Below are 12,887 nucleotides of genomic sequence, written 5' to 3'. Positions count from 1 at the left end.
ATTGTTTTTGTGCGTGGATCACATGATCAAACCACTTACTACTAAGTTCATTTTTACTCTTAATGAAGCAATAGCCCTAAAAGGCGTAATAAAGTTGGAAAAATTCAAAGCAAGTGTCCTGAACATGGGAATTTTTTTTTGTTTTCTTTTTATTTTCTGATTTCTAATGTTCTAACCCTTCACTCAGTTTTGCATATTACCTATTATATTTCCAAAATGTTATTGGAGATGAGAATTTGTAGCACTGAAATTAAAAAGCTAAATATTGTAATCACTGGAGCTCTGAACTAAGAGCAGACTGGAAATACACACAACGGTTAAGATTTCACCTCCTCGAAGTTCAAATATCCTGTCGAGGAAGTTGTAGGTATTCAAATGTTTTGGCACAGCAGTCAAAACAGTTTTTCAGCATTTTAGTGAAATCGCTTGTTTAAGACAAAGTCAGACTATAATGCTGTGGTAAAATTTCAAAACAATCCTCAATTCAGTTTCAGAATTGTATTCCTTCACAATTGGTGAAGCCAAAATTGTTAATTGTATTATAACACCATCTACACAACATTGCAGAGGAACATCCATTCATGTGTGGTGGTTGAAAGCTATTTGCAAATTAAAAAGTTTAATTAAGGCACAAAATACAAGCTAATTCATGTTTAATCTAATTTGGAAAAGCTACACTTGTGCCCACATTTCTTCTCTCACCACCATTTGGGACCCCCAACAGTCCTTGTACATGAAGCAACACTTCACTTGTAAATCTGCAAGGATCATCTACTGTATCTGATGCTCCTGTTGTAGTCTCCTCGACAAGATACACATTGGAAGATCGTTTCATTGAGCATCTTCACTCTGCTGCAATCGCAGAGACCTCCCAGTGGTCAACCATTTGAATTCTGCACCCTATTCCGACACTGACTTTTCTGACCATGGCCTCATGCCCTGACAAATCAAAGCCACCTGCAAATTGAAGGAACAACACCTAATATTATGTATGGGCACTCTGGAACCAGATGGCATTAATATCGACTTTTCTGGTTTCTTTTCAGCAACTCTCTTGTCTCTCTTGCCCTATCTCTCTGTCTTACTCCAGCTCCCAACCCCCTTCCCTCCAGAGAGCTATCCCCTCCCCCGTCACTTTCCATCTTTTTTCTCTTCTGCCCTCCTGCCGTTATCCACCTTTGACCTCTTGCCTGCAGGCCTGTGCTCCTCCCCCTGCCCCCCCCCCCACCCCACACAAACTTTTGTTCATGCTCCTGCTGCTTTTGCCTATACCTTGTTGAAGGACTCAGGCCCAAAACATTGGTTCCATATCTTTGCTACATATTGACTGCTACGCCACCTGCCGAGTTTCTTCAGCATTTTTGTGCAGTGAACTTCAATCATAGCTTCTGCAGATTTGTTTAATTTAATTAGTTGCAGGCAGCTTTTTCTTTTCTACTTTTGGAATGTATTGTCCTTGTTTTCAAAATCCTTAACATGTACAGTTTCTCAATCTGTGAATACGCTAATTTCTAAGAAATATTTAACTTAGGTGATTTCAGTTCCATGTCCTTGCCTTTAAACTTATTTTCCTCAAGCAATACAATAAATTCTCTATTTTAACTTACATAAAATGTGTCTCCTTATTCTAACTATTCCAATTAAAGAGGTCCTCCCAATAAGACGTCTTCTTTTAAATTAAAGATTTATCATGATTCATGTTTTAATTGCTCAAAAATCCAAATTGCAGTTTTAATTACATTGTTAAACATTAACAGGATATCACCTCAGAAGAAAACACTATCGCTTTAAATTTGAATTAGCTTGTAGAAACCATTTGTGTTCAAATCATTCAATTACATATTTTAAAATTCACACTCTTGTCAAAAGCTGAATGGAATTGACCCAACCTGACTCTGTAACCCCCACTAGCCATATTCCATCAATAGCACATAAAATAGTACAACACAGGAACAGTTCATTTGGTCCACTTATCTGTGCTGAACATAACCTCCAAATCAAGCTAAAAATCTGCCGCTTGCACCTGATTGATATCCTTCCATCCATATCATATTTATGTATACATCTCGAAACATCTTAAATACTCCCATTGTATCTGTTCCACCACTACTGGCAGTGCCTTCCAGACACTTTCCACTCTGTGTAAAAATATTTGTGCAACGCATCTCCCTCAAACCTCCTAACCATCACCTTAAATACATGCCCTCTAGTGTGTGAGTCTTTTCCTGGGGAAAAGATTCTGACTGTCCACCATATCAAGGACTCTCAAGATTTTATATATCTCTAACAGCATCTATCAGAGAAAACCACCTAAGTTTGTCCAACCTCTCCCCATAATTTGTGCTCTCTAAACCTGGCAACAACTTGCTAAATCTCTTGTGTACCCTTTCCAAAGCCTCCACCTCTTCCCTGTAATGGTGCGAATAAGAATTGCATGCAGTATTCCAAGTGCATCCTAAGCAAAGTTTTATATAGCTGTGTCGTGACTTCCTTACTTTTATACTCCGTACCTCGCCCAATGAAGCTAAGCATATCACTCACCTTCAATGCGATCCTATCTACTTGCATGTCCACTTAGAATGAGTTACAGTGAATACGTTGAAGAACGGGGCATGGCGTGATGGTGTAAGTGATGGATGTGGGAATACGTCTCCCTTGGAAGAACTAATGAATAATTAGCTTTAAAAATGTTTTTCAAAAATTTTAAAGTATTAATATAGTGTTTGGAACTTAACTGCAAAGTTTTTAATCATGATTTCAAGGAAAGGGAAGACTCAGACAATTAGAAAAACAGCTATGAAATAAGTAAAAAAAAAATCAGACAAAGTTAGGCCTGCCTTGATGTTGGACTCGAGTGGCAGCGGCACGAGTCCAGAGGACACCAGCTCCACTTCTCCAGTAGCCAAAGAAGATGGAGCTGAAGTCCAGAGAGGATCATCAAGCTGTAAAGACTACAAGAACAAGTGTGCATGCGTGTAAGTTCACACATGCGCAGAATGGAACGAACAGCAATACTCTGGAGAACTGGTAAAGCTACTGTCAGCAGTGCTACTTCACAAGTCCTACCTTCTACAGAGTCAGAGACAGACTCAGAAGCTCTTTTTTCAACATTAAGCAACATAGAAGGAAGAAGATCAGGATAAAGAAGATGGAGATCAAGATGCTCAAGTAATTCAAGGAATGAAGACTATGCAAGTGAAGGCTCCTAAAGCTAGGGGACAAGGTATTGGCAGACAATTGATGAATCAATTACAGGCAATGAGTGTGAAGATGGATATGCATTTTGTGTCTGTAAGGTGTGACGTTAATACTCAATTTTGAATATGTTAAAGGAAAGATGAAGAATATTAAGGAAGAAATGGAAAGATATATTAAAATGATTGATAAAATTAAAACACATTCAGAAAGTTGATGAAAACTTGCAAGAATATCATAATGAAATGGAACAACTTAAGGATGTGGTTAATAAAATATATGATTCAGTTACCACATGGGATTCCGAGAAAAAAATAACTTTTACAAAAAATTGATACACTGGAAAACCATAGCTGAAGAAATAATTTGAAGATTGTTGGGCTTATAGAAGATTTTGAAGGTTACAATCCTGTACACTTTTTTTCAAAAATTGATCCCATAAGTTCTGAGGTCTGATCATTTTCCAAATGAAATTCAATTTGTTTGAGCACACAGGGCCAATAGAAAGAAACCATTACCTGGCCAGACACCACGCTCTGTTCAGATTAGATGTTAGCATTATCAAGATAAAGAGGGAATATTGAGAGCGGCTGTCGAGAATGCTTGCCAACGTCAAATCCCATTAATAGTGGGTGATAAAAAGGTATCCTTTTATGCAGATTTAAGTATGGCGATTGTGAAAAGAATTTTACTCAGCTAAATCAGTTTCGTGGAAGAAAGGATATAAGTTTTCTTTTTGTTGTCCTGCTACACTCGAGGTATTTTTTGGGAGATAATCATGTAAGATTCTTCATAAATGAATTGGAAGCTTTGGAATTTCTAACTCTCTTCCAAGTAATAAGAAGGCTCAGCAAGTTGAGGTGCAAAGCTTGGATATTTAATAACCCAAGAAGATGCAAGCTGCAGAGAAAGAGTTGACACAACAAAAAATTGAAGACCTTGAAGAAGAACAAGTTAACAGAGTCCTTGAAGTGGCTGCCTACACCTATAAATGAACTGTTTTTATATTTATATAATGATAGTTCTCTTTGGCAGAGGGGGGTGAATGGGGGCAGAAGGTGTTTTTTTCTTTCTCCTTCCTTAACTATTATGTGCCACTTAGTGGCAAGAGCTACTTCCTGCACAGTAGAAGGGGGTAGTACTGGTCTCTTTATTGACAGTACTTTTTTTTTGTGGGGGAGCTGTTTAAAGTTTTTTTTTAACTTTCTTCCTTTGGACAGAAATGTCAAGTGTGGTTAACAGTTTTAAGATTTGGGAGGCACCAAAGGAGGGGCAAAGGGGAGTTTCAAATTCTTGGGAAGTAGATTAATGGCTACTTGTAGGGTAGTAAATTTTGTAAGTTTTAATATAAATGGGCTTAATAGTTTGATTAAGAGAAAGGGGGTTTTAGCTTATTTGAAGAAAATTAAAGTTGATACCGCTTTTTTACAAGAGACTCATTTAAGAGAGAAGGAACATCAGAAATTAAAAAGAGACTGAGTAAGCCAAGTAGTAGCTTCCCTGTTTAATTCTAAAGCAAAAGGTGTGGCGATATTGTTTAAGAAGATGTTACTGTTAAAATTCTAAAGGTTATTACTGATCCTGTAGAGAGAATTGTCCTGGTTTACTGTCAAATTTATTCTGAAATGTGACCCCTTATGAGTATCTATTGCACCAAATGTTGATGATGAAGGATTTACTCATGATGCTTTTGTTTTCAGCTGATGTGCAAGAAAAAATATTGATAGGAGGGGATTTTAATTGTTGTTTTGAACCAGTTTGGGATGAAATAACAAGGACAGTTACTGGAGTTAAAGCTGCAAAGGTAACTTTGAATGTAATGAAAGAATTGAACTTGATAGATATTTGGTGAAGGTTAAATCCTAAGTAAATGGATTATTCTTTTTATTCACACAAGAACATCTAGAATAGACTTATTTTTGATATTGACGCAATTGCTAGGAAGAAGTATGAATATGGATTATAAGGTCAAAATTTTTTGATTACTCATCGCTTTTAGTGACATGATTGGTTCCTGAGAAGGAGCAATCGGTTTTTGGGTGGAAACTTAATTCTACATTGTTGAAGAGGGTGAATTTTTGTGATTTTATAAGAAAGCAAATTCAAGAATTTTTAGAAATAAATTATAATTCAGTAGTTAATAAATTTATTGTTTGGGATACATTGAAGTCATACTTGAGAAGTCAGATAATAAGTTTTACAGTGGAACATTAAGAAAGATTATATAAAAGAGGTTGATCATTTATAAGCAGGAATGGAGGATTTGAAGAAGGATTTACAAAGAAAGGTTTTAGATGAGAAAAGAAAGAAATTAATTTTTAAAAAATTACTTTGAAGAACCTTATTGTTAACTATGGTATATACATTCCCCTTACATTTGACCTCCCAATGTACAGCACATCACACTTGTCCAGATTAAATTCCTTCTTACATTCTTTGCCCATATCTGGAACTGATCTGTAGCTTGTATTCTTGGATAACTTTCTGTAAGATCCACAATTTGACCAATCTTCAAAGATCTAATTTATTGTCAGAGTACATACATTATCTGTCATGCCACCATGAGATTCTTTTTCCTGCAGGCCAGGGAGAATTTCTACATTGGCAGTATAAACTGTAATAAAGAAAAGGTTGCATATTACAAAAGAGAATAAAGTAAACAAAGGAACAACTGTAAACAAACTGCAAATACAGAAAAAATATTCAGTAAAAGATAATGTGCAAAGTGAGAGTTCTTAAATGAGTCTCTGATTGAGACAGATGTTTAGGAGTCTGATGATGTAGAGGTAGCAACTGTTCCTAACCTTGGTGATATGAGTCTTGTGGCACCTATACTTCATTACTGATGTCATCAGTAAGAACAGTACATGTGCTAGGTGGTGTGAATCCTTGATGATTGCTGTTGCTCTCCGATGGCAGCGTTCCATACAAATGTTATTGATGGTTGGGAGAGTTTTTCCCTTGATATACTGGGCTATGTCCACAACCTTTTGCAGGGCTTTCCATTCAGAGATATTGCTGCCCCCATACCAGGCTGTGATGCAGCTGGTAAGCACACTTTCCACTACACATCTGTTGAAGTTTGCCAAGGTTTCTGATGTCAGACCAAACCTCCTCAATTTCCTGAGGAAGAAGAGGTGCTGATGTGCTTTCTTCAGGATGACATTAGTATATTGGGTACAGGAAAGAAACTCCAGTCCACAGAACAGTATAAAGACTTAACACAAATACAGACCAAAGATACATGTACATAGTGCATATGTATGTATATTAAAATAAATATTCTTGATAAATAGAGTGACCGTGAGTTGTTTTAGCAGTAATTCAGCAGTCTCTGTCTGTGGAAAGAAGCTCTTTCTCAGCCTGGTTGTTCTGGATCTGATACTTCTATATCTTTTTTCCTGATGGGAGTAACTGGAAGATGCTGTGTACAGGGTAATAGGGATCTTCCCTGATTTTGCGAGCCCCCTTGAAACAACAATCACAGTAAATGCCGTTGATGAGGGTGAATGGCGACCCAGTGATCCTCCCGGCCACCTTAATGGCTCTATGGATTGGTCTCTGATCAGATGCTCAACTACAACTGTACCACACTGTGATGCAGCCAGCCAGGTGGCTCTCGATAGAGCTCCTGCAGAAAGTGGAAAGAATGGTTGCCAGTAGCTTTGCCCGCCTCAGCCTTCTAAGGAAGTACAGACGCTCTCACACCTTCCTGACAAGTGAGGAGATGTGGTCCAGGTTAGGTCACTTCTGGTGAACTCTGTTTTTTCCTTCCTTAACTTTTTAAGCTCTTTGTTTTTGGTAACATTGAGTGAGGAAATGTTGTTAGTATACCATTCAGCTAAGTTTTCAATCCCCCTCCTGTATACTGATTCATCACCCATTTTTATACAGCCCACTACTGTGGCATTGTCAGCAAATTTGTAAATTGTTTTGTTGTTGTACCAAGCCATGCAGTCGTAGGTGAAAACTGAATAGAGGCATGCAGCCTCATGATTCTCCAGCAATGATGGAGATTGAGGAGAAGATGTTCTTGTCAATCCTCACTGATGAGGTCTAGATCCAATTGCACAATGGGGTGTGAATTCCAGCTCTTGGAATTTACTGATCAGTTTTCAGGGGATGATGGTGCTGAATGCTGAACTGTAATCAAGAGAGAGCATCCTGATGTACGCATCTTTGCTGTTCAGATGTTCCAGGGTATAGCGCAGAACCAGTGAGATGGCATCTGCTGTTGACCTGATGCTCCTTAAATGAGCCGAGGCCACCACTGTCGATTCAAAATGATCTAATTCACGAATGTTCTCCACGTTACGCTCTTTATCACTGCCCATGTCCTTCTCCTTGGTTAAAAACTGAAGGAAAGTATTCATTTCAATACCTCACCCACTTCATCTGACTCCAACCATACATTTCCTCCTTTGTTCTTAAGTGGCCCAATCTTCTCCATAGTCATCTTCGTGTTTTTAACTCGTGTATAAAATGCCTTGGGATTTGTTTTGATGTTGCTCACTAATATCATTTCATAATGCCTTTTGGCCTTCTGAATGCCCCTTACAAGCTCTTTCTGATCCTGTTTGTTTGCATCTTTTTGAATCTTATATATGCCTCCTCTTTCTCCTTGACCTCTCGTTACCCAAGGTTCTCATACCTTGCCACCTTTATCCTTTCTTCACACTGGAACATAGTGGTCCTAGATTCTAATTAGTTGGTCCTTAACCGATTCCCACATAATCATTTGTGAGCTTGCCTATTAACTGTTGTTCTCAATCTCTGCTTTCCCCCAGACCCAAACTCCTGATGTACCCAATGTACTCTCTCATTGGTGTGAATGTGGTCCATTAGTAAAGGTTATGGTTAAACTTGCACAATATGAATAGTTTTCAGGAGTCAAAAATCAAATGCTAATTTAATGTTTTAAGTACATAATACCTTTGCTATGAACAATAGGGAAAATAATTTGGTCATATCTGGAGGAGTAGCTTCAGACACGAGATCTGAACAAGCAGAATCTCTTCATTCACCAAGAGTGTGTTGAAAATTCCTCGCTATGGTAAACACTCCGCTGGCTTCTTTCGTATGTTATCAAACTACAATGTTGGCTCTCATTTACGTGACATTAGGTTGCATATTAGTTGCATGTTAGAAAATTTTGGTTCATGACAAAAGATAGATTGATAAGAAATATTCACAGTTACAATAGTGCAAGAAAAAAATGGCATTACTATGGTGCAGACAGCCATTTTGTGGTGTTGGAGACATTTATGATTAATGTAGTAACAGACGTTTGAGGGGTGGCACAGTTGACACAGTGGTTAGTGCAACGCCGCTACAGCACCAGTGCTCAGGACTGGGGTTCATATTCCTCAGTCTCTGTAAGGAGTTCATATGTTCTCCTTGTATCTGTGAAGGTTTTCACCAGGAGCTCTGTTTTCCTATCACCATTCGAACCGTACCAGGGGCTGTAGGTTAATTGAGTGTAATTGGGCGACGCAGGCTCGTGGGCCGAAATGGTCTATTATCGTGCTGTATGTCTAATTTTAAAATGTAAATTTAAAATTTAAATGTAAAATTTATGAGCTTGATAACATTGGAAAGAAACTTCCTGAACCTTGAGGTGCTGGTCTTCAGACTTCTATATCTTCTTGAAGGGAGCAGTGAGAAGAGGTTGCGACCAGGGAGTCCATTTTGATGTTGGCTGTGTACTGGGGGATGGGAGGTCAGAGTCTGTAATGGACTTGGCTGTGTTTGTGCATTCTCCGTTCCTAGACTCTGGGATTCCCAAGCCAGGCTGTGATGCAACCAGTCAGTTTACTTTCCACAGTACTGTAGATGTTGGATAGAGTATTCAAAAATGTGCCAAATGTCCTCAAGTCTTTATTTTAGATATACAACACATAACAGGCCCTTCTGGCCCTCTAGCCTATGCCACCTAAATTAACCTACAACCATTGTACGTTTAGAAAGGTGGGAGGAAACAGGAGTGCCCAAAGGAAACCCACTCAGACATACTCCTTATAGACAGCATTGGATTCAAACCTGGGTTACTGGCACAATAATAGCATTGTGCAAACCACTGTGCTGTCTGTGCCACCCCATTAAAGTGGCTTCTTTGCAGTTGCCATGATGTGCTAGCTCCAGGAAAGGTCTTCTGACGTATGGTCTCCCAGGAACTTAAAGGTACTGGCTCTACCTACCTCCGTCATATCAATGCAGACTGCTATATGATTTCCCCAACCGCCCCCTCCTCAAATGAACAATAAACTTCTTGATGATAATAAGACCAAGATTGTTCTGGGGCACCTCACCAGATTCTCAGTCTCCATCTTGTGTCCAGACTCATAATCCCCAGTTATTCAGTGAGTAATGGTGGATTATATTGGACCTGAAGAGGGCTATAAAGTCATGAGTGTATAGGGAGCAGAGCAGGGGATTAACCTCACTGTCTTGAGAGGCCCGTCTTGATGGTCAGCAAGGAGAAAGTGATATTGTTGATCCACACTGATTGGGGTCTGGCAATGAGCAAGTCAGGAATCCATTTACAGAGGGACTAACAGAGAATGAACAGTTTTTTTTTATATCTAGCAATACAAAGTTCATGTTCTGATCTTTTTACTTCACTTGTTACAGACCAGGCTATGTTTTACAAAGGAAATGTCTGCATCCCATTTTATATCTAAATGGCTTTGCATGGTTTGTTTGGATAAAATTGGCTAACATGAAATTCAAAGAATATTTTGGTAATTTGTTTGCTTGAAATAACATGAATTTGTGAGTCAATGATTTGATTTAAAAGAAATACAGTTAATAAAGGTCAACAATATTCTTAACCTTTCACAGGTGATGCTTTTAGATAAAGCATTTGTTTCCTGGTAAAAGGCTGTCTGTCTGTAAAACAAAATGCCAATACTGGAAGTAATAGCTTTTGAAATGTATTAAAGAATGATTGATTGCATTAATGCCAACCTCATCAGCTCTGTGAAACTACTCAAGTGGAGAGAGTGGGACCAGAATCTGAATAAATAGTGGATTGCATTGACCTTTATTCCTGATCTTCAGAATCAATCCTTTCGCTTTTCATGACAATTGTTCAAATAACACTTCATTCTATTAACAATGGAGCTTTTTAATATGCAAAAAGTAGCAGCAAGTGCTAGTTGTTATGCATCTCATTATGTGACAAAATCTGTTCAATGTGGCTGTTGATCTACCAAACTGAAACCAATAACCACAAGTGAATCAATTCTTTATTTGTTGGATATGAGAAAACATGTGATGTGACTAATCTTAGTTATTTTTTAAAAAAGAAAACTGATTTATGACCAAGGTAGAGGTTTGTTTAGTTTTCAAATGGTAGTTTTAGCAATGGTCTTTCCTTATTATCTTTGACATTGCTATGGTAACCCTCTGGGCTGACAGAACCCCTTGAATGGTTTTTTGCAGAGGGTGATGAGACAGGCGTGATGGATAGCCTGCTGGAGGCGCTGCAGTCGGGTGCTGCTTTCAGAGACCGAAGGAAGAAAACACCAAGGCCTAAAGGTAAGAGCTGTATCTTTATGATTTCATTTTCCATGGGAGCTTTGGCAGAAAGTTCCTTTGAAAAGAGATGAAAATGGAGAGGCACAGTGCTGTTGGGCACAGAACCTTGTAATGCCAGGAGCTTGCATAATTTTTACTTCTGATGGCTTGTGTCAGGAAAATGTTAATTTTACTTGGCTGTGGTAAGTACGTTTGCAAATCAATGCTGCAGGGTAAACTTTATAATATTGTGGAGGTTTCATGTTTTGAAGCATATGTATATCTGCTGCTTTAACAGAATTTATTATCAAAATGCAAGGTTATCCAATGATTGGAATATTAAATGTATATGTGACCAAGATGTAACTCAAATGGGGTCATAAAAAATCTATAAATTTCATATTTTAGATACACAAATATAACTACAGAATTATTAAATCCCATTTAATTTTAGTTTCTCTATGTTGTGGGTTTTACAGATATTCGGCAGAGTACAAGTCCAAATTCACATTGTCCTGTGTTGAAGACATGGAACCAAGGTAAGAAAAACATGCATGCTTCTTTTGCCTCCAGCCAACTTTTGATTATTTGTTTGAATTTTCTGATTTCCTTCTGATATTGTACAAATAAACTATTGTAAATTTCCCAACATTATGTTTCAGTGTTTGTGTAACTTGCCTTGCTACCATTTTTATTCACAAGATGAAAATTAATCTATGATCAAGTAAATATTTTCATCTGGTGCGCAATGTTGAAAATTTCTAAAGTGAGATGTAATTATCAGGAGGCCTTGAACTTTTAGGGTGTTTTTAGTTTAGTCTTTTACTGGTTATTATTGTGTAGCAGAATTGGAAATTTTTAGTTATTTAAAAAAGGGGGAATGCATCAAATCTTTATTCCTATAATTGCAAATAAATTGGCAATGATAATAATTACCCTGACAAAATCAGCCATTGTTATAATGGATTGAAAAATAATGCTTTTATTTAATGGATTTTTTTCATTTAGTTGCCCACTCATGTTACAGATCATACTTCATGTCCTTTGCATCCATCCATTCTGTGTTCTTAAAGGAAAATGTATAATTGACATTATATAATGCTAACACAAGAGTTCTATCAATTTTTAAAACAAATTCTCTGCCGATTTTCATTTTAACAAAATGCTCATTATCAGACTTCATCTGGATTTCTTCCTATTCAAGTTGTATATTCAATTTCTCTCATTCCAGTGATTTACTTTGAGTTTACTTTTCCATCTTTAATTTGACATTATATTCACAGATCTTTGTAAATGTTATGCCTCCATATCAATTTGTATTACTTATCTTAATTATGTAGTACTTATTCCAAAATAATGCCAAACTATGAGTCAAAATACTGACAATAGCAAAGGTAAGCATATGCTGCATTCAAGACTGATTAGGACTAAGAATTACAGCATCACCATTAACCTAGAAATTATTGAAGGTACAATTTAACTTCATCATAATCCCCAGTTATTCATGACATGTATTTCTGCAAAACTACTGGGGTTTTAGCTTTTATGTTGAAACATTGCTTCTTTAACTGGTACTCAGGATGTGTTCCTAGGAACAAGAGCAAAATTAATTTGGTGCTAAAAGAGCTATTTATATTATATAGAGAGATGGACTACTGAAAATGCTGATGTGGTAGAAACCTTACAGGAAGCCTGATGCAAATCTCTGCCCTCCCTGCTGGTACTTCCACTGCAATGAATACTGCACAGTTTGGTGTGCAGAAATATCACGCCCCAAAAGTTAAATAAATGGGATCCAACATTATCAGATAGATGTTTTCGCTGTAAGAAGGAAATGGGAACAACAGTACATGCAATTTGAGCATGTGAAAAAGTGAAAAGGTTTTGGGAAGATCTAAATCAGGTATTAAATAAAATCACAAAAAGCAACATACCAAAAAATCCAGAGATCTTTTTTCTAAGTAATATAAGAAGTAAAGAATTAGGCCTCAAACTGGATGAAGCACAAAAAAGATTTATTATGATAGCCTTAGCTGTAGCAAAAAAATGTATAATGTCAACTTGGAAATCAGAAGAGAGCCTGAGAATACAGCAATGGTACATAGAAATGAATAAATGTATTCCATTGGAAAAAAATAACATATAGTTAAAAAAATAAATTCACATTATTTGAA

General features: G+C 37.3%; 1 protein-coding gene across 5 annotated transcripts in view; it reads left to right on the top strand.

Annotated features, from left to right (window-relative positions):
• LOC138739144 (protein diaphanous homolog 3-like) overlaps positions 1–12,887 on the top strand; it is a 481,652-nt gene that overhangs the window by 329,950 nt on the left and 138,815 nt on the right. For all 5 annotated transcript variants that reach the window (XM_069890655.1, XM_069890654.1, XM_069890657.1 and 2 more), the window contains 2 exons: positions 10,639–10,734; positions 11,193–11,252. In XM_069890655.1, the coding sequence (XP_069746756.1) occupies positions 10,639–10,734; positions 11,193–11,252 (156 nt within the window). The remainder of the gene's footprint in view (positions 1–10,638; positions 10,735–11,192; positions 11,253–12,887) is intronic.

The sequence above is a fragment of the Narcine bancroftii genome, chromosome 7, assembly GCF_036971445.1.
Source record: "Narcine bancroftii isolate sNarBan1 chromosome 7, sNarBan1.hap1, whole genome shotgun sequence".
Lineage (NCBI taxonomy): Eukaryota > Metazoa > Chordata > Chondrichthyes > Torpediniformes > Narcinidae > Narcine > Narcine bancroftii.
Note: the sequence above shows the minus strand (reverse complement) of the source record. Positions and strands in the feature narration are given on the sequence as shown.